We start from the raw sequence: 22,382 nt of genomic DNA, 5'->3' as shown, positions 1-22,382 counted from the left end.
GGCCAGGGTCGCGGCTTTCGTAGGACGCTAACTGGGGTTTCCTCTCTTCCTCTTCACTCCTGTCGACTTCGCAAGGCCGACCTTCAGCCACTCATTGACAAAATCTCTGGAAGACTTCCGGGATGGAAGGGGAAAAACGTTGAGAAGCCTGGAAGGGTGGCCCTGGCTCTGGCCAAATCGGTCCTCGCCGCCATTGCCACCTTCCACCTCACCGCTCTTCCCTTCCCGAAATGGCCGTGGAACAAGATCAACAAGATTACCAGGGGATTCATTTGGGCTAAAGATGACCAAGAGCAGGCATCTGGGGGCACTCGCTGGTTAACTGGAAAACCGTGTGCCACCCGAAGGAGTTGGGAGGCCTGGGCATTGCTGATATTGAGCGTTTTACTGAAGAAGGCTTTCGCCCCGCTTTATAAATAAAGCAAACCACCACAACCACAAAGTACCACAGAGGTCCACACACACACAGTCGCACAACATAGAGTACAAGAGGGTTCTGCTGAGGGCATAGCTCAACAAGCCCTGAAGAAGGGAAAACAAGGGCGGTGACACCGCAACTAAGAAGCTAATCCGTCTCGGGTGGAGGAGGAGGAAGCGGCGGCGCCAAGTGAAGAGCCATCGCGCGAAGGTCAGCAATGATGATGCTAATGGCGTCCCGGTCCTGGTGACGGCTAAGCGGCCGCCATAGCTGCAAATAACCACACATTTTGAATACTGCGTCAGTGGCACGTCGAAGAGGCACACGCTGGATGGCAAGCTTATTACGCACGGTCCAGAGCGTCCAAGCAAGGACCCCAATGAGCAGCCACCTAATGTGGCAGTCTGACGGGGTTGATGCCTGGACCTCGGTGAAGAGGTCCGGGAAGTTGGTGTTGCACCAACTACCCCTGACTACCTCATGGAGGCAGCTCCAGAGGAACTGGGTGGAGACGCACGAGAAGAAAATGTGATTCGAGTTTTCCTCAGTCCCACAAAGGGGACAAATCCCGTCGCCCGGGCCATTCCGTTTTAACACCTCCACGCCGGAGGGCAGCCAGCCGCGGATCCATTGGCACATGAAGATCCTGATCTTGAGGGGCCCACGGATAGCCCAGATCATCTCGAGGGCCACCGGGCCTGGGGTGGGGGCAATGGCCTGGTACAGGGACTTCGTGGAGAATTTGCCCGAGGCCTCTAGGCACCACGATAAGCGATCATGCGTCAACGTTAGATCAGGCTCGTGAAGCGTGACAGCCTCTAGGAGCTCATGCCAGGCGGCGATATCCAGGGGCCCAAATGGCCGCCGGAACGTGAGACGCCCTAAGTTAGTAAGGGCCGTCTCAATGGAGATCCTAGGCTCCACCGCGATGGAGAAAAGATTCGGGAACCACACAGCGAAAGGGGAGTCCCTAGCCCAACGGTCGAACCAAAACAGGGTGGCTGTCCCAGAGCCAACCGTGATGGAGGTCCTGATGCGGAGAACCAGGAGCAACTGGATGACGGACTGCCAGAACTGGGAGCCCCTTGTTCGAAGGCAGAAGGCAAGAGGTTGGCCGCGTAAGTATTTGTTCCGGATGATTTGCAGCCACAGACCTCCCTCGCCATTCGCAATGCGCCAAAGCCACCTCGTCAGGAGGGCCAGGTTCATGCATTTGGAGGACATGATGCCGAGGCCGCCTTGGTCCCTAGGTTTGCAGATGTCGGTCCAACGAACCGTATGGTATTTCTGTTTATCTCCATCACTGGCCGAGTTGATGAGGATCGTCCGAGCCGCCTTAGACAGCCTTCTCCCCTGCCAAGGCTCGATACGGTGCTGAAGCTTGAGCACCGAGGGCCGTAGGTCCACTACGGAAAGCCGAGAGTCGCTAATGGGGATCCCCAGGTAGGTGGCGGGGAAAGAACCAAGCCGACGGTTGAGTCGGTTAGCTATACTTTGGCTCTTAGAGGGAGAGTAGCCTAATACCATCACCTCACTCTTATCGAAGTTTATTTTGAGACTTGACAACTGCTGGAAGCATAGCAATAGAAATTTCAGGTTCGTGATATCGGCCGTCGAGCCTTCCACCATGATAATGGTGTCGTCGGCATATTGGGGGAGGGAAACACCACCTCGCTCCGTTAGGTGCGGGACTATGCCGTGGATGTGGCCTGCGGTATTCGCCTTATCAAGGATAGTCACCAAGGCATCAACCACCATGTTGAACAGAAATGGAGAGAAGGGGTCACCCTGTCTAACCCCACATAGGGTGGGGAAATAGGGACCGATCTCTCCGTTAATGTTAACCGCAGTGTGCCCAAAGGTAACCATCTGCATAACCTGGGCGACCCAGCGATCGTCGAACCCTTTCCTAAGCAACACTTCCCGAAGGAAGGTCCAGCTAAATGTGTCATAGGCTTTGTGGAAGTCAATTTTCAGGAAGACTGCTTTGAGGTTTTTGGACCGGACCTCGTGCAAAACTTCATGGAAGACAAGAACCCCGTCCAGAATATACCGGCCTTGGATGAAGGCGGACTGGTCAAGGTGGGTGATGCGGTCGGCCAAAGGGGCCACCCTATTGGTGTACCCCTTTGCCAGAATGCGAAAGATCACATTAATCACCGTGATCGGCCTGAACTGACGAATGTCCGAGGCTCCAGGCACCTTGGGGATCAATGTGATGATCCCGTAGTTAAGACGGTGGAGGTCAATGGTGCCCACATAGAACTCCTCAAAGAGGGCCATGACCTCCGGTTTGATGACAGTCCAGAAGGTCTGGAAGAACTTCACTGGTAGGCCGCCGGGGCCAGGGGCGGACGATGGGTTCATGCCTCTAATCGCCGCCCAGACTTCCTCCTCACTGAACGGAGCCGCGAGGGCGGCATTTTCCGCGGCCGAGATGCACTGGGGGCCGACGCAAAAGTCCGCAGCTAGGGCCAAGCCTCCCCTAGGGTGTGTGTGTGGAAAAGAGGGCTTTATAGAAGCCATCGACATGAGCGCGGACGCTGCAGTAGGGTCTCTCCGTCCCAAAAGCAAGTGGATGGTATTCCGCCTCCTACGACCATTGTCGATGGCCTGGAAATAGGCCGTATTGGCGTCACCCTTGAGGACCCACTTTTGGGTCCCTCGAAGTCACCAATATGCCTCCTCGTCGGTGCAGATGACCGTGAGCTGATCCTTAAGGTCGTAGCGAAGCAACCACGCATCAGGGGTTAGTCCCACCAAGTCAGCCTGGAGGTCAAGAGCCTGGATGGAGGCGAGGAGGGCATTCTTGCGATACCGCAGGTATCGGCCGAGGTTGGCGCCCCAACACTACATAAACTGTCGAGAGCGCTTGGCACAAAAGTGCCAATCATCGACCGCCGAGAAGGACCGGTGCGGAGCAAGCCGGGCCTCCAGCCAGCGGTCACGAACGGCCTCGGCGAAACCGTTCTGGTTAAGCCAGAACGTCTCGAAGCGAAACCTAGGCGTAGGGGGCGGGCGGTCGTCCTGAGAAGACAGGAGCAGACGGACATGGTCCGAGCCAATCCGGGTGATGGCTTGGAGGGAGGTGAGGGGGCAACGAAGCTCCCACTCCGACGAGACCAAGACGCGATCCAGAACGGAGCTGGTCGGGTCCGCCTAGCGGTTGGTCCAGGTGAATCTGGCACCAACCCTATCTAATTCCCGAAGACGGAGCTCAGCGATGCAATCATTGAACATCTGCATCCGAGGGTAGTTTACTAGATCGTTGCTCTTATCCTCCGCAAATCGGAGGAGGTTGAAGTCGCCACCCACTACTACGGGCAGATGCGCGGCCGACACCTTCGTCTTAAGTTCATCAAGGAAGGACTCATATCGGCGGTGGTCAGCGGGGCCATAGACGATAATGATCTCCCACTTGAAGTCGAGAGCACGTTCGAACAGCTCCATACTGACGTAGAACTCACCCCTATCCATACCACCTACCTCAAAGGTGGCATCCTTAACACCTAGCAGGATGCCACCCGAGTGTCCGGCGATCCCACTTGTAAGGAGCCAATGCCAAGCAAATAGGTGGGTGCTCAATCGCTCAAGCTCAGACAAGGAGAACTCTGTGCGCATGGTTTCTTGGATTGCCATGATGTCTATCCGCTCATCTTGCATGTACTCGATGAGTTGGCGGCGACGGCCATCTTGGCTGAAGCCGCGGATGTTCCAGAAGAGGGTTCGCATTAAGCCGCCATCGGGGGGCTACTTGACCCCAGGACACGGGAGGCGCTTTGGGCGCGAAGGCGGCGGTGCGGGAGCGGGTGCAGCCACGGATCTCCAAGGCCGCTTGCGGGGCCTGGCTATCCGACTGGGTGGATGTGGGAGGTCCACTGGCCGCGGGGGCAGGGGGCGCAACCATGCGTGCGCGGGCCTCAACCAACCTCCCATCAAGGATTTCCCGGGCATGAATTGCCTCGATCTGAACTAAGGGTGGAGCCACCTCCCTCCTGAAAACTATAGCCGAGTCAGCCGCGACCTTAGCTAGATGCCCTAGCGGTGCCGACTCTAGAGCAGAAAACGGGCATGTAGATGAACTAGTTGGGATGACTGGGGTACCTGGCTTGAGGTTGCCGGCCGCGGCCTGAAGCTCTGCCCGCTCCGGGATGGGCAGAGAAGGGCTATTAGCTGGCCGAGCAGCATCGATCCTGGCACTGCGATGGGAGGACGTCACCGGAGTCGAGGTCGAGCGCCCATGCCTGGAGTAGGCAACGGTCCGTGGCGGGTGGGAAGGCACAGCCATAGGAGTAGACAGGACGGAGGCCACACCACTGCCAGTAGCTGACAGGGGGGAGGTGGGGGTGGCGGTAAGGCGAGGAGAGGCTGGAGGAGACGCGAGGATCGGAGCCAGAGACCGGAGCAGGCCCACGTCGACCCTCTCCCACACATCTGTAGGTCTAGCCGAGGTAGTGAGGTGGCCGCGGCCAGAACAGCGAGGGAGCCCTCTGGCCCGGGAGCACCGATGGGACCAGCCGGGTTGGACGCTAGGTGCCTGGGGCCGTCGGCAGGGAGCAGGGGGAGGCCGCAGGGCAGTCGCCAGGGAGCATTTGGGAGGCATTGGCATTTTGGGTTGACGCGTTTTGGGCGTGCTCTTCGACTGCACTGGCATTGGCATCAGTGGAATGACCTGGACAGTCCATGGGTTGGCTCCCAGCTGCTGTGCGACCAAGCAAACATGGCATTTTTCCTAGCTTCCACCATCATCACCATCGACAATGGACGCACGACGCTTTTCTGACATGACAATTGGAGCGGTAGGGCCCCCCTCAAGGAGCTTGCACTGAAGCTCTACAAAATTGCTACCCGCAAGCACAGGACAGTTCATACCAAGCTTAGTGGGGAGAGTTGGATCAAGACGGTGTCCAGACAGCACTCGGTGGCCTAGCTAGGGGAATTTGTTGGTCTCTCGGAATGGCTCAGTCAAACCCAACCCTTGCCAAACCAGGAGGACTCCATCTCCTTGAACTTGACGGCCAATGGGGTCTACTCTTCCGCTTCGGCGTATGCGGCTCAATTCCTTGGATCCCACCCTAGGTTTGTGTCCCAAGATTTGGACCGTGCATTCGGAGCTCAAATGCAAATTCTTCGCATTGCTCATTCTCCATGGCAGAATTCTTACGGCTGATAGGCTGACAACTCGCGGATGGCCCCATGACCCCATGTGTCAAGTGCCTCCAGGCTCTGGAGACAGCCACTCACCTGTGCAAAGGCTACCCTTTTTCCGTTGCTGTTTGGAGCCATGTGAGCACCTGAGGTGAAAACCTACCTGTGTCCTCTTACCTGCCTGAACCTGGCGGAGTTTCCGAATGGTGGTATGACATCATCGCCTTGAAAGTCCGCAAGCGGGAGGAGCGGGAGGCTCGTCTACGCCCTATGGAACATATGGAAAGAGAGGAACAGACGCATTTTCTCGGGCACCCTTATGACACACCTTGAGGTGGCCATGTTGGCTTTGGAGGACATTAAGCAGCGCCATATGGCGTTTGGCGGCGCCATGCCCACCATGGGGGTTGGCTGAGATGCCTTTTCCATTTTTGGTAGCTTGGTGGTTTTGCCACGTCCCCCCCCCCCCAAAAAAAAATGTGCGCCCCTCTGTACATATTTGCTCCTGCCGGTTCGTCGAAAAAAAAACTCTGATGCGGGGCTAACTCGATGTAGGCCGATCTTTCACGATTGGAGTGGATTCCCTCGAAGAACACGGGGAAGGACGGGGAGAAATCACATGGGGAAACACTCAAGAACAAGTCCAATCACACATCCACTAGACAATCAAACACATAAGATCCACAAGGTACATGAACAACAAAGGGAAAGATACAAGGTAGAGTTCATCCCAAATCGAAAGGAGATGGGGGCTTGAATCCTAGAAGGATCTTCTCTGTAAGGTCTTGAATCCATCGGGTTCTTCTCCTAGATGGAGGTCTTGGCCTCCAATGGAGTAGTCTCTCTCTCTCTCAAGAGTAGAGGTAGGTAGGTAGGAGCAAAGCTCACATACAGATGAGCTATCACTTTGCTAACCCTAGCTAGGAGGAGGTACGGGGGTATTTATAGTCTAAGTGGACGAAAGGGTAAGTGGGAAGGGATACAAGGCCAAAGGCCCGCGGCTGCGCATAGGCAGGCAGTTATCAGACGTTCGGTTGTTGTAGGACGTCTAACGGTTCGTGGGGGACCGGACATCCGGCGGGCGTCGGAAGTCCGTCGTTTTGCTTCGAGATAGGTGGCACCGGATTTCCGGTAGTCGACGGACGTCCGGTGGCTGGAGGTCGACGGACGTCCGGAGGTCGTCGGTCATCCAGCCGCTGTAGCACGAGTCGGCTGGGGTACTTCTTGCTGGTTTGGGCATGGGCGTGTCGGACGTCCCGTGGACGCCGGTCGTCCGGGCGCTGTAGAGGGTCGGATGTCCGGTGGCTTCTGGTCGTCCGGTCCCTATAGACTCCGCAGCTCCTTCTTCCGTCTTCGCTTCCACGCTTCCCTCGCGGATGGTGTAGGCATTCCTTGGCGCTTGCACTCCTCCTTGTCGTCCGTGAAGCTCCGGCAATACCTATGCATGCACACTAGTGGAGTGTCAAGTGGTATGCCATCCTCGAAGGGGTCAAGTGAACACGTGTAAAGGAGAAGATTCACCTTTATGTATGAGAAACAGAGGTCGCACGTGTCAATTGCCAAACGGACTCTTGACATGGTAATGTCCATAGGATGCTCCACATCAAACTCTCCCTCACATATTGCCTCCCGCAGGCCTAACCATTGACCTAGTGGGTATTTTTAAGTTTTGCCAGCCATGTCTTGAGCTCGATAACTGTTGACAGTGTTGTGCACCAACAGTTCACCTGAAAGCTCAATCTTATGGGGAAATGTGGCAATACACGTATACTTAACAACAACTTGAGGCTAAATTTACTGTTAGAACATTGGATCATACTTTTACCATCATGTGCTGAGCAAGTCTCCTATTTGGGGTTTTGCAGGGAGCTCTCCGGTTTGTTGCCAAAGAAGACATGCCAAGGGGTGAGGATTCATCTACTTGCTCCTTGCCATAATTACGATTTTCTTATGTCTACTATCTCCATACTTTTTATATGTTCTTATTTTTCAGAGCCAATAAATGCAGATTTTTTTTCTATATTCTCTTTTGCTCTGAAGCACCGATACGGCCAGAAGTGCCATGTCCACGTGCAGGATGGCGCCGATACGGCGATACACACGATACGGCCGCAATACGCGTATTCCAGGAGTATCTTGATTTTTGATTAAAACAAAAGAAAAAAAAAGCAAAAGAAAAAAAAACTGATATGGTGGAGGACATGGTGTTGACCCGGCAGGATATGGTGCCCGTAGCCCAATAAAAGCCCACGTGACTAACCCTAACATTGCTCTCTCACTTTCTGTGCGGTCACTAACCCTAACATTGCTCTCTCACTTTCTGTTCGACCGCACGAGGACACACAGGTGGAATATCATTTTATTCTTACCTCTTAAAGTCCCGACTGGATCTGTCGTTCCCTCTATTTGATGTTATTTTTATGCATTCCACTGCTGAAGTTGGATACAGGTGATGGAAAGGCTATAAATCCTTTTTCATGTGTCAGCATAATGTGTTATTTTATTGCTGCGATGAGAAATGTTGAATGTACCAATTTTATATACCCAGCTAACATAGGACTGCACTATTGTAAGCTGACCATGCTATTCTATTTGACACCTCAAGTTTTCTGGTAAAATTTTATGCTTAGCTACCGTACTTGTTTTGAGTTTTCCCACAATGAGTGCATCTCTAGGTCTGATTATGCTTAATTGGCTTAAATCGAGTTTCAATTCTGAATGGAGCTATTTAATATCTGTCTCCCTGAGTTCATGTCGGGTTAGAGAATGGAGTCAACAGCTTGTCCAAAATCAAGAAGATAAGAGCGGCACCTTTTCAACCAAGCCTTTGGTATCTGCCATTTACTGGTCCTAGATGGGCTTGGCTGTTGTGTTCTCTATTATTGATATCTTAATGTATACTTTAATTTCACCAAGAAGTCGCACTCAGTAATTCCATGCAGGTTTTCAACATCTAGGTTATGAACTTCCAGAGTGAATTACAATAAACAAAGTTTCTTCCTTTTCTTTGCAGGGGATTCTGAAAAGCCTCATCATTTTGTGGTTGAACTAAAGCGAATTAATTCAGTGTAAGTATTTATCAATCTGTCGATTACGCTGATTTATTTATTTTTGGTTTACTACTCCAAATTGCTGCATCTTCAGTATGTTAAAACCCCCTTTATTTGTTACCATATGAAAACTTGGAACTATGGCATCCATCACCTGTCATGTCTCCACCTAAGGATAGATATGACGATTCTTGTTGCAAGACATTGTTGATATGATTAGGTTCTGTAAGTTAGTGCTTCATCTTCTATTGAGAAGCTGGCGTCGAGCTTGCTGGAAGGCATGGAAGGCAAGGACCTCTCGAGTAGAACTCTCGGTCGATTTCGGCGCTAGGGCTGGAATTCAAGCCTAGCCGACTTGTTAGAGCTCGGCTTGATTCGTTAACATAATGAGCTCAGTGATAGAGGCGAGGGTCCCGATCTTTTGATGAGATGATAACTATCGATTTGGTGGAATCGACTTTCACGATCCGACTACAAACGCGCACGACGTTGCGCCTTAGCAATCGCTAAACCAATCTCCTGAGGTTACTGACGATGCTGGAAGCACGATCAGCCTGACCACAAAGGTCTATTCCTGCACGCAATCGAAGAACAAGCAAGAATATGATAATGCAATCTGAATATTGTGAATATATATGAAGTATAGATAATGGTGGGGATCCGTAAGCGGTCTTGGTCTGGTCGTTGGACACAAACGAAGTACATGAAGTTGCAATGGCTAACTTTTAACTAAACAAATCCCAAGGAAAAAGCTACTAGATGGATCTACTTATATAGGAGCAAGGGGTGGCGGCCAAGGAGGTGGGAGGACGTCCCAAGGCAGCCTAAAACTAACCCTAGGTCGTACAAGACTCATGGGCCCAAGTGGAGGTGATGCAACACCTTTGGGCTTGTAGTTTGACTCGGATTCTGCTGCAACGTCAGATTGTTTCGTCCATAACTCAATGCTCCGGACGAATTTGAAGGTGAATCCAATTGGGTTGGAAAGAGCACGAAATCTAGTTTCCAACAAAAAAAGAATCACCCAATTCGGAGTCCGTATGAAAAAGTTGTTGGAGTTTTGAGTCAGGTATGTCTGTGCAGTCCGAATCTGAATCCAGAACGTGAAAGACTTGGACTCTATCTTCTCTTGGCCCAAAAGTGACGTGAGAGGACTTTTTGAACAGAACCTAAACTTCTCCTTTCCCCTTATCTTCATATGTGGATTGTACAAATGTCCCATACACCTGCAATTAGACAAAACACAAAAGTGTGTGAAGTATTCTTGTTCTGGATAACATAAATAGATTATTGAATAGTTTGCATTAGAAATCACCTGACAAATATGCATGTATGCAATATTTTTGGTCGTATCCAAGGTAGTCATGTCCTCATCATCCTCCCCTTTTTGAAAACAAAGCCGTCCTCGGCGTTGCTTAATCTGAAATGTGGCTAACAAAAGAGACAAGGTGTACATGTTGTATATGTATATGTCATCCATTTTAACTTCCCTTGATTTTTGCACATATGACACATGTATACATGAGTAACTTTCATAGTTCATAAAATCTAAAGCCAAAAAATTATCACAAGAAGTAGAAGGCATGAAAATATTGCAACTCAGTTTGCACATATAAGTGAAGCTCTTATTCATTTCAAAAGATTGGCAATGTTCATCATTAAACCATCCCAAGTTTGATGAATAAACCTTACTTGCATCAAATTTACATGCTACAACATGCTTAAATAAGCAAACATGCAATAAGTCATTGGACACAGAATCATCACCAAGATTGGAGGTCATATCAAAATGATTAAACATTGGTTCTTTTGCATCAACAGTTAATTCAATGGGTGCACTCAAAATTGTTGATATTTCAGTTGTTTGATCACATGACGCATTCATGACAGTAACAAGATTCTCTAAAATAGGTGGTGTGCTCAAATCAACAGGTAACTCAATACATGACGCATTCAAGTTAACTAGGCATGCAACATTCTCATGTAAAGTTATATCATCAATACCTTTACTGTTACCTTGTCGCAAAGATGTAGCTGATGTAGGTACGGACGTTGACAATGTACCATACCCTTGAGATGATGTCGCGCTCATAATCCGAGGTGCAACGGTGGAGGAACCAACCGGCGGTGGTGAGCATGAACTGGAATAGTAGTTGTTGTAGTCATCTAATGCATCCTCCTGTATCTGTCTCTCAAAGGTACAAGCACGGACATACATACCAGTAATGCAACGAGGAATATACTGAAATCTTGCCTGAATATCATGGTTCAAACCACCAAAAAATCTATTCATTGTATCATTCTCAGATTCTTCTATGTCACAATGATGCATATAAGATTTGAACTCTTGGTAGTAAGCATGAACAGTGTTGTTGCCTTGTTTAAATTGTTCAAATTTGCGAAGCAATTCACGACGATAGTAAGAAGGGAAAAATTGTTGTCTCATTACAGCTTTCAAAACTTTTCAAGTTATGGGTTGGTTATCAATGTTTTTCTTACAATGTACACTCCACCAAACAGAAGCAAAACCAGTAAATGCTCTAGTGGCTGCTCGCACTCGCTCAAGTTCAGAAAAGTCATGGTGACTGAAAACTTGTTCTGCTTCAAGCTCCCAAGCTAGATAAGTAGTAGGATTAAATCTACCCTCAAATGACGGTAAAAAGATAACCTGACCATGTGCTTGTGTGTGTTGTCCCAACTCTCGTGATGGTGAAGATGTGTCCGTCGTCCAAGAACTTCTATCTTCGGAACCTGTCATGACTAGTAGAAACAAGAAACAAAATTCAAGAATAATGTTCCTATGAACTACTAGGGTGTGGTGGTAAAGCACTCACAGTAAAGCAAATATCAATATCTTACAAGTTCTTACCAAGCAGCAGGTGGTGACAGGCAACCAGCGGTGTCAAATAACTCTGAAGATTGTGTAAAGCGATTGCCAGGGGAACGTACGTATACACGGTGTAGAAATATGTGGAGCTGGGTTGGCTATATATGGTAGCAAAAGATTAGCAATAATCAATTCAGAGATGCAATGTTGAATAAACGCTCAACGACGGGACTGTGCTGGTCCTAGGCTAGACCGTACTAGAGACGCGAGCCTAGAACACTAACAAAATCACGGTGCTGCACGTAAACAAGGGAGGAGCACACTCTGAATTTTTTTTCTCTTTTTTTCACTTTTTTGCAATTTTTTTCTCTTTTTTTTCCTCACACTTTTTTTCTTTTTCTTTCTCTTTTTTTTTCTCTAACTTTTTTTTATTTTTTCTCTCTCCCTCTTTCCAAAACAAACTAGATAAGATGCAGATTGGATCTAGGGAAGATGGGAACGATCTCAACTATGATTATGACAATGAACGGTGGGTAGCACGTGGAGGAGATTGATGGATGGGTGGTGGACAGCGGAAGGGATAACGATGCAGCGGCGGGGTGACTAATGTGAACAGATCTCGAAACTCTAAACGACCTAGACACTAAGACCAGCAACTCAACACGACGATGCAACCGATAATTCAACTATGTAAGCAATGAAAAGAAAATTGCAAAGGCTCAGACTGGCTTGGACAAAGAATGAATAGATCTAACTTATTTTTGTGGCTTTTTCTTGGACAATAGGTAAGAAAATAAATCTAATCTAGGAAAAACTGGAAATTCTCACCGAGCAACCTGAAAACTGATACCACTTGATAGAGGCGAGGGTCCCGATCTTTCGATGAGATGATAACTATCAATTTGGTGGAATCGACTTTGACGATCCGACTACAAACGTGCACGACGTTGCGCCTTAGCAATCGCTAAACCAATCTCCCGAGGTTACTGACGATGCTGGAAGCACGATCAGCCTGACCACGAAGGTCTATTCCTGCACGCAACCGAAGAACAAGCAAGAATATGATAATGCAATCTGAATATTGCGAATATATATGAAGTATTGATAATGGTGGGGATCCGTAAGCGGTCTTGGTCTGGTCGTTGGACACAAACGAAGTACATGAAGTTGCAATGGCTAACTTTTAACTAAACAAATCCCAAGGAAAAAGCTACTAGATGGATCTACTTATATAGGAGCAAGGGGTGGCGGCCAAGGAGGTGGGAGGACGTCCCAAGACAGCCTAAAACTAACCTTAGGTCGTACAAGGCTCATGGGCCCAAGTGGAGGTGATGCAACACCTTTGGGCTTGTAGTTTGACTCGGATTCTGCTGCAACGTCAGATTGTTTCGTCCATAACTCAACGCTCCGGACGAATTTGAAGGTGAATCCAATTGGGTTGGAAAGAGCACGAAATCTAGTTTCCAACAAAAAAAGAATCACCCAATTCGGAGTCCGTATGAAAAAGTTGTTGGCGTTTTGAGTCAGGTATGTCTGTGCAGTCCGAATCTGAATCCAGAACGTGAAAGACTTGGACTCTATCTTCTCTTGGCCCAAAAGTGACGTGAGAGGACTTTTTGAACAGAACCTAAACTTCTCCTTTCCCCTTATCTTCATATGTGGATTGTACAAATGTCCCATACACCTGTAATTAGACAAAACACAAAAGTGTGTGAAGTATTTTTGTTCTGGATAACATAAATAGATTATTGAATAGTTTGCATTAGAAATCACCTGACAAATATGCATGTATGCAATATTTTTGGTCGTATCCAAGGTAGTCATGTCCTCATCACTCAGTTTGAAACTCGGCTTGACTCATGTAACTTGCGTGCTAGCTCGTTAAACTTGTTATAGATATGGATAATAAAGTATATATTTTACATACGCAATTAATCTACAAAAATATACTTGTAGGCCCATATATTTCTTCACAAATCACAACAATGAACAATTTACACTAAAGGGAGCTTAGTGCATTCCACACATGACAATAATCAACAACAATATTTTATCTTATTTCATTTCTGATGTGGAAGAATCTGTTGCTGGCATCCCCGTCCTGAAACCTGATCTGTCGAATCCTGATGTGAAATTTCGCCTTCTCCTAGAGCTTGCCTTAATGTGGAAGAACCTGGTGCTAGTATCCTTGTCCCAAATCCTGATCTGTCGCGAACGCTGACACATTCTCGTGCTTTCCACCGCTGCGATGCCCAGCAACCTATGTTTGAGGGCTTTGTGGAAACCCAACTCCTCCTGAGTCAGAACCCTCTCCTCTTGGGCTTGATCAAGCCTTGGAATTATTTCCGAGGCCACCGCAAATTGGAGCCTGAGATTCCCAACCGTCTCCGAGCTCCATCGTTGGATCGCGCTAGCTGTTCTGGATAACTTGATGTGGAGGGACCTAAGCGCATTTGTGCCCAGCACTGGTATGTTCCAAGCCGTGGCCACAATCTGCTCCAGCCCAGGCAGTTTGAACCAAAAGGCCTCAAAACGGAAGCACCTGTCGTCTTGTATTGCTGCTCGCCTATAAGAAGCATGGGGCAGTGGTCGGAGATCATTGTGGACGCCACATGGAGCGCGCATGCTGGGAAGAGGCCATCCCAGGCCGAGGAGTAGAACATCCGATCCAACTTGCAGAGCGCCACATCCCCCCTTTCATTTGACTAGGTAAAACGCCTCCCATTGAGCTAGATCTCCTTTAGGTCTAGCCGATCGATCATGGATCTGAATGAGCCCATAATCCTCCTATTAAAGTTTTTGTTGTTTTTATCTTGCGCCTTGAGACTGATGTTGAAATCCCCGATCACTAGCGACCTGTCCGAGTTGGTTGGCCTAATCTGCTGGAGCTCTTGGATGAAGAGCAGTTTGTCGGTGTCGTCCTGTGGTCCTGTGGTCTAGCTTTACGACCACTCCGAACACCCTCGTTTGGCGTTGGAGGGCGGATGGCCAGTACTCTTCCCAGAGCTGTCATGACACCCTCTTTCAGAGAGCGGTTCATTGTTGCTCCTGGAAGCTCAATTGGAAGGGTCAAGTCCTTCATCTGGCTACCATGCTGGATTGCCGAGCGGCTTGCGCGTTGGCGGTTGCAGCATGCACCTCGCTGTGTGCTTTATGACCAGTTCAAGGAGATGATGGCCCATCTGATGGGGAACGAAGCATGAAAATAAATAAAATTCCTACGAACACCCAAGATCTAATCTAGGAGATTCATGGCAACGAGAGGGAAGTGTGTCTACATACCCTTGTAGACCGAAAGCGTTAGCGTATGTAACACGGTCGATGTAGTCGTACTCTTCATGATCCAATCACGATCCAATTCGATCTAGTGCCGAATAGACGACACCTCCGAGATTAGCACACGTTCAGCTCAATGGCGTCCTCTCCTTGATCAAGCAAGCGAGGGAGAGGAGGTAGATGAGATCAGAACCAGCACAGCGGTATGGTGGTGGTGGTGGCAGCGGAATTCCGGCAGGGCTTCGCCAAGCGCGTATCGGAGAAACGTGGGATGAGTTGGGAGAGGCAATGTGTTGTAGGGTGAAACCCTAGAGGGGATCTTTTCACACTTGGAGGGGGAAAAGAGGAAGAACACACAAGAACACAAGGAGGAAATCACTCTAACAAACCCAAATAACACATCCACTAGAGTAGCATACAAGAGATCCACAAGCATACATGAACAATTCAAGGAAAATAGCACTAGGGTAAAAGTTCTTCCCTAGGTGTGAGGTCTTGATATCCAAGAGGATCTTCTCCAAGAGGAGGTCTAGATCTCCAAGAGGAGGAAGATGAGCAAAGCTCTCTCTTTGTCTATGTAATACTTTGCTAACCTCTCAAATGAGCTAGGGAAGGAGTTTATATAGCCTAGGGACAAAATAGAAGGGAGAGAGGGATACAAGGGTCAAAACCCCAATTGCACGCATGCACTCTCCGAAGGGGCCGGGCACCCGGGGTAAAGGGGTTTGGGCACCCGGAACGGACAGGGACATGCGCTCAGGTTCGGCTGGGCACCTGGACCGGTCAAGAGCCGGCTGACGGTGGGCCGGGCACCCGGGGGTCCCAAGCCCGGACACCCGGGGTGGCGCCAGGCGGCTTGAGCAAGGAGCCAGGCACCCAGGGCTCCAAGGCCGGGCACCCGAGGTCGGCTGGGAGCAGCGCGCAGGGGGCTGCGGGCACACGGGCCCTCCATGGCCGGGCACCCGGGGCTAGCAGGGGACGCACCCAGGTTGGGGCCGGGCACCCGGAGCCAAAGTGGCCGGGCACCCGGAGTGTCCAGGGTCTCCCCTTCTTCATTCTTCTCACTCCATTCTTCCTTCTCCTCGTCCATAGGTGCTCGGGTCTCCATGCTAGCCTCTTCACGATCATCACTTTGGTACCTAAGCATGCATAACACTTCCGTTTGAGGTAGGAGCCAACTCTCGTGTGAATTTGAATGGAGCTCGAAGAGGGAGGAGTTAACCTCGTTCTCTATGGCGCGTGCACGTGCTCTTGTCACTGGTCCTCTCGGTGCTTGTGGTGGTGATGGAGTGTCCATGTGGATGGACGAGGGATGCTTCACATCATCCCCCCCCCCCTTGGGAGAGATCCGTCCACGGATCGTGATCTTCATCACCATGGTACTTGGCCAAGTCTTTGACGTTGAAGCTGTTGCTTACGTTGTATTTGTCACGTGGAATGTCGATCTTGTAGGCGTTGTCGTTGTAGCGTGCGAGCACCTTGAATGGTCCATCGGCTCTCGGAAGTAGCTTGGACTTGCGCTCCTTGCGGAGATGCGACCATACTAGATCGCCCGGTTGGAACACCATCGATGACTTGTTGATGTTGAGCTTGGAGGCGAGGCGGTGTACTTGACGCTTGATCGTGGAACGTGTTTCTTCATGCATCTTCTTGAGGTAGGTGGCTTGCACTAGCGTCGATGTTCGCTTGTTCTTGTAGCGGTAGAGGAAGGATGTCCAACGGCGACAAAGGGTTGAAGCCATAGACAACCTCGAAGGGGGACTTGCTAGTGGTAGTGTGTCTTGCGCGGTTGTAGGCGTACTTGGCAATGGGTAAGCACTCCTCCCACTCCTTGATGTTCTTCTTGATCAACACGCATAGGAGAGTGGCGAGCGTCCGGTTGGTGACTTCCGTTTGGCCATCTGTTTGAGGATGATATGCCGTGGAGAAGAGTAGCTTGATTCCGAGCTTGGCGCATAACGTCTTCCAAAAGTAGCTTAAGAACTTGACGTCTCGGTCCGACACAATTGTCTTTGGCACTCCGTGTAACCTCAAGATTTCCCTACAAAAAAGATTTGCAACATGTGAAGCATCGTCTATCTTATTGCATGGGATAAAATGAGCCATTTTAGAGAATCGGTCCACAACAACAAATACGGAATCATTGCCATTTTAAGTCCTAGGTAATCCAAGCACAAAATCCATGCTAATATCTTCCCATGGTTGATGTGGAATAGGAAGTGGCATACGTAAACCATGGGATTGAGATTGTGACTTAGCTTTGCGGCATGTAGAGCACCGGTTAGTGAAGCGTGAGACATTGCGGAACATCTTGGGCCAAAAGCAGTTCTTGGAGAGCATGGCAAAAGTCTTGTTGCGTCCAAAATGTCCCATGAGTCCGCCTCCATGAGCCTCTTGCAAAGGTAACAAACGAAGAGAAGACTCGGGGATGCATAGTTTGTTAGCTCTCATTAGATAACCATCTTCGATATAATATCGTTCCCAAGATGTATACGTCACACACTTAGCAAAAGGAGTAGCAAAAGTCACATCGTGCTCATACAAATCTTTGATATGATCAAATCCGACAACATTCAATTCAAGTTGAGTAATTAACATGCATTTGCGGGAAAGAGCATCCGCCACAACATTTTCTTTGCCCTTAATGTACTTGATCACATAAGGGAAAGATTCAATAAATTCACTCCATTTAGCATGCTGTTTATTCAACTTGGTTTGACCTTTTAAGGTACTTAAGTGTCTCATGACCGGTATGTATGACAAACTCATGTGGGCGGAGGTAATGCTCCCAAACATGCAACACACGCACTAAAGCATACAATTCTTTGTCATAGATGAGATAGTTAAGTTGAGCACAGGGAAGTTTTTCACTAAAATATACAATGGCTCGCTTTTCTTGCATCAACACTCCACCAATTCCGTTACCACTAGCATCACAATGAACCTCAAAAGTTTTGTCAAAGTTAGGCAAAGCAAGAATCGGAGCATGAGTAAGCAAAGATTTGAGCTCATCAAATGCGGTAGATTGCAAAGGTCCCCAAACAAAGGGAGCATTTTTCTTACTCAAGGCATGCAACGGGGCGGCAATAGTGCTAAAATCTTTCACAAAGTGACGATAGAAACCCGCTAGACCAAGGAAACTACGCACTTGTTGCAAATTAGTTGGTTGTAGTTTTAATTGCTTCAACTTTTGACTCGTCAACATGGACACCCTTGGAAGAAACAACGAAACCCAAGAAAACAAGCTTGTCAACACCAAAAGTGCATTTTTCCATGTTGGCATAAAGACGTTCCTTTTGAAGAGTTTGCAAAACGGCCCTAACATGATTTACATGATCTTTGATGGATTTGCTAAAAACAAGTATATCATCAAAGTAGACCACAACAAACACTCCAATGTATGGACGAAGCACGAAATGCATAAGACGCATGAAAGTACCGGGAGCTTTCGATAAACCCATAGGCATAACTAACCACTCGTACAAGCCAAATTTAGTTTTAAAAGCGGTTTTCCATTCATCACCTTCTTGTATGCGGATTTGATAGTAAGCACTTTTGAGATCAATTTTTGAGAAAATAGTGGCACCGCTAAGCTCATCTAGCATATCATCAAGGCGAGGTATGGGATGCCTATATCGAATGGTGATAGCATTGATGGGTCTACAATCGGAACACATGCGAAAACTACCATCTTTCTTAGGCACTAGGATAACCTGAACGGCACAAGGGCTTAAGCTTTCATGTACATGACCGTTGTCGATGAGTTGTTGTACTTGCCGTTGGATCTCCTTAGTTTCTTCGGGGTTGACGCGTTATGGAGCCTTGTTCGGAAGGGGCACTCCGGAGACGAGGTCTATCCGATGTTCAATGCCACGTAGAGGAGGAAGTCCGGGAGGTAGCTCATCGGGAAATACATCCGTGAATTCCCGCAACAAGTTAGAGAACACTAGAGGAAAAGGATTAGGAGTGTTAGTTCTTGCCACCTCATCTTTGCATAGTAGGACATAGTGGATGACACTCGATGGGTTCTCACACACTTCTCTCATCTCTCTTTTTGTGGCTACGAGGATTAAGTTTTTGTCTCTTGGCGAAGAGTCACTCAATTTGGGCTTGTGGCGCTCACTTTCTTTGTGGTGGTGCACTCTCTCACTAGTATCTCCACGAGGTGTGGATGCTTGCTTGTCAGTGATCACTTGGCTTGGTGACATTGGTCGTAGCACGTACTCCTTGCCCTTCATCTTGAAGCTATAGTGGTTTGTTCTTCCGTTGTGGATGACGCTGCGGTCGAATTGCCAAGGTCTTCCCAAGAGAAGATGGCACTCGGACATAGGAACCACGCCGCACTCCAAGGTGTCCTCGTAGGCGCTGATCTTGAAGGAAACTTGCACCGTATGCTCCACTTGAATTGTGCCGGAGTCGCTTAACCATTGGACCTTGTAGGGACGAGGATGCTTCTTCTTGACCAATTGCAGCTTGGAACATAGCTCTTCACTTGCCAAGTTGTGACAACTTCCTCCGTCGATGATGACTTTCACGGAACGCCCGTTGATGCCGGCCTTGGTGTGGAAGATGTGGCACCGTTGGTCTTCCTCTTGGTGGTGTTGGAGCGTGAAGACCTTGGAGACCACGAGAGAGGGACTTGAATCGTTGTCACAAAATACTTGATCATCTTCATCTTCGTTCACGCGCCGGTGCATGGCCACGTGCTCAAGGGCTTCCATTTCTTCTTCGCTCATGGAGTCGTATGTGCCATCATCGTTGAAGATCATGGTTCGCTTGTTGGTGCATTTGGAAGACTTGTGTCCTCGGCCACCACATGTGAAGCACTTGATAGAACTTGTCTTGACAGGGTCATTTGGTGGCGCCGAAGATGAGGGAGTCTTGGATTTGTAGGTGCTTGCCGGATGACGAGTCGAGGAAGGCGTAACTTGCTTGGAACTTGACTTGTCGCCGGTACTTGGTGATGCTCTAGTTGAGGTAGGAGGTGCCGAAGTCGCGGGAGCTTGGTTGTAGGAGCCGTAGGTCTTGGACGAGTACTTGGTGTATTTGAAGTCATCTTGCACTTGTCGCTCGGCCTTGGTCGCTTGGTGAACTAGCTCGAGAAGGTTGGAGTATGGTTGGAAGTCGGCAATCCGCTTGATTGGGTGGTTGAGGCCGTTCAAGAAGCGTGCCAAGTTTGCTTGTCATCTTCCTTGACATTGGCTCTTATCATGGCAACCTCCATTTCTTGGTAGTATTCTTCCACCGTCTTCGTGCCTTGCTTGAGGAGTTGCAACTTCTTGAAGAGATCACGGGTGTAGTGTGCAGGCACGAAGCGAGCTCTCATGACATCCTTCATTTGCGTCCAAGTTGTGATTGATGGTTCGCCTCTTGCTTGTCGTCGCTCGATTACTTGTTCCCACCAAATGAGGACGTAGTCTTGAAACTCGAGGGAGGCCATGGCGATCTTCTTTTCCTCGTCGTAGTTGTGAAGACGGAATATCTTGTCCACCTTCAATGCCCATGAGAGATATTCTTCGGGATCATTGCTTCCGGGGAACTTGGGCATGGTGAACTTGAGCTTGTCGTGGCGGAGTTCTTCGTCGTAGTGGCGATTTTGATGTTGCTCTTGACGAGGAGGAAGGTCCTCAAATGCTCGTTCCTCGTGATGTCGCTCTTGTCGTGGAGGAGGACGAGGCATGTGCGCTTGGTTTCTTCTTTCTTGTTGCTCTTCAAGTCGAGCGGCTTCTTCTTGTCGTGCTTGACGAAGTGCTTCTTCTTGTTCACGGACTTGGCGGTTGCGCTCTTCGACGGCTCTAGTGGCCTCCTTGAGTGTGCGTTGAGCTTCGAGTGCTTGAGCTTCACGTTCGAGGGCTTGTGCTTCACGACGCTCTTGTGTTGTCGAATTGCATCACCGTCTTGAGGTGGTTGACGTTGCACTTCTGGAGGTATTTGCTCTTGCTCCATTGCTTCTTGTGCTTGTTGTCGCGCCCTTTCACGTGCCCGGACTCGGTCTTGTAAGCCATTGCCTTGGAATGGATTTTCGTGAGCTTGGCGATCTTGGGGGTCATCACGTCGAGGAAAACGAGCTCGTGGAGGACTTGCATCGTAAGAGGAGTGGTCCGAAGATTGCCGACTTGAGCGGCGGCTTGAGTGGCGCCGTCTTGACGAAGAGGTTGAGGAAGACGTGCGTCTCACGATCGTGTTGTGGAATTCTTCCATTTGTGTGGTGAACTTGGCGTCGATATAGTCGCGGTTCCTTGCTTCCGATTGACGAAGGTCGGTGGCGAGTTGTTCACTGCGTTCACCCAAGGCTTCACTTTCTTGATTGAGAGCTCGTTGCACGATGAAGAAGTGGCTCTTGGCGATGTAGTCGCGATCATAACCTTGCTCCTCGAAAAGTGGGTTCGCCGAAAAACTTGGCCTATCCATCATAACCAAGTGGGGCGAGTAGGAAAATGAGAGAACAATACCGAAGTTACCTTTTCCGAGGATTGTGGATGTATCAAGTGTCGCTCAATGTAATGCCACGATAGGAGAATTGGTACCGGGTTTGTTTCTCACACCTAGACAAGTAAAGCTTATGGAGTAACTCGGTTAGGATGGTGGCAAAAATTTCAAGCAAATGTTAGTCAAGATATCGATAAGGTTGAGAAGGTTCACAAAATTACAAGTAAAGCAAATAGATCAAACCCAAGAAAATCACTAGGAACTCACACACGAACGATTGATGGGATCCGCACAACCAAGGAATGAGCTCAAAATGTGAAACCACGGAAAATGCTCTTGTTGTACGGATGCTAGAGAGACGCTAGCTCGATTGCTCAAATGGGCAAGATACGCTTGTGCACCAACCTATGAGAGAAACGTGCCGTCTTCAATCCGAACCATACTATGTATGCAGTGACCAAGATGATATATCGATGCAAAGTGGCTCAATGCTATTGCTTACAAGCTCTTTGTTTCTCCTCTTTTGCTTAAAAGCTTTTCTTTCTTTCTCTTTTTTTTCCACTATGCTTGATGCTCGAGCCAAATATGATATGAGACAAGTATGTAAGATATGCACGGGAGAGACTTAGGACACAATGATGATAGCAAGATCACTACGGTGCACAATAGCGTGGCCCGGCAATTCTCAACTCGCTAGTCTCGATGGATAAGTGACGCAAAATGGCTCGGGTTATCAATGCAAAAGCAAGGAAATGAACGAAGTGTCGTCGAGGTTACCGTCCTTTCTTACGGTTAGCGGTGTCAACGGTGAATGCGATGATGAATGGCGGTGATGTCGATGTCACACGTTCCTAAGTAGCCGAAACACCTTAGGAAACGGAAAACGCAACTGAAAATCTGTCAAATGCGGAAGGTGGGTGCTTTTATGGTGAATTTTTTGATGGAGGCAAATGGTGGTGGTAATAATATATGGGGATGGGGGATGTCAAGAGCTTCCAAACGAGCTAAAGAAGACGAAAAACGGACTTGGGAGTTGGAAGTTATGGCCGAAACGAAGGTGGAGTTGGGCTGTTTCACGCGCACGGGGGGGGGGGGGGGGGGGCACCCAGGGGTGGGAGGTGCGGGTGTCCGGGGTGGTCCGGGGCAAACAGCCCGGGGGTGCGGGTGCCGGGGGTGTCGAATTTGGGCTAAATTTTTTGGGAGATGGTCAAATTCGGCGGGTTTCGTGGTGGGA

The 22,382-nt window shown here is 49.1% G+C and overlaps 1 protein-coding gene across 4 annotated transcripts in view; it reads left to right on the top strand.

Moving 5' to 3' along the window:
• Positions 1 to 22,382, top strand: part of LOC125537133 (AUGMIN subunit 3) — a 44,186-nt gene that overhangs the window by 5,093 nt on the left and 16,711 nt on the right. For all 4 annotated transcript variants that reach the window (XM_087543849.1, XM_087543850.1, XM_087543847.1 and 1 more), the window contains 2 exons: positions 7,432 to 7,471; positions 8,580 to 8,634. In XM_087543849.1, coding sequence (XP_087399975.1) covers positions 7,432 to 7,471; positions 8,580 to 8,634 — 95 coding nt within the window. The remainder of the gene's footprint in view (positions 1 to 7,431; positions 7,472 to 8,579; positions 8,635 to 22,382) is intronic.

This window comes from Triticum urartu, chromosome 2A, assembly GCF_056163025.1.
Source record: "Triticum urartu cultivar PI428250 chromosome 2A, HENAU_Tu73, whole genome shotgun sequence".
Lineage (NCBI taxonomy): Eukaryota > Viridiplantae > Streptophyta > Magnoliopsida > Poales > Poaceae > Triticum > Triticum urartu.
This window is presented reverse-complemented; position numbering and strand designations above follow the sequence as displayed.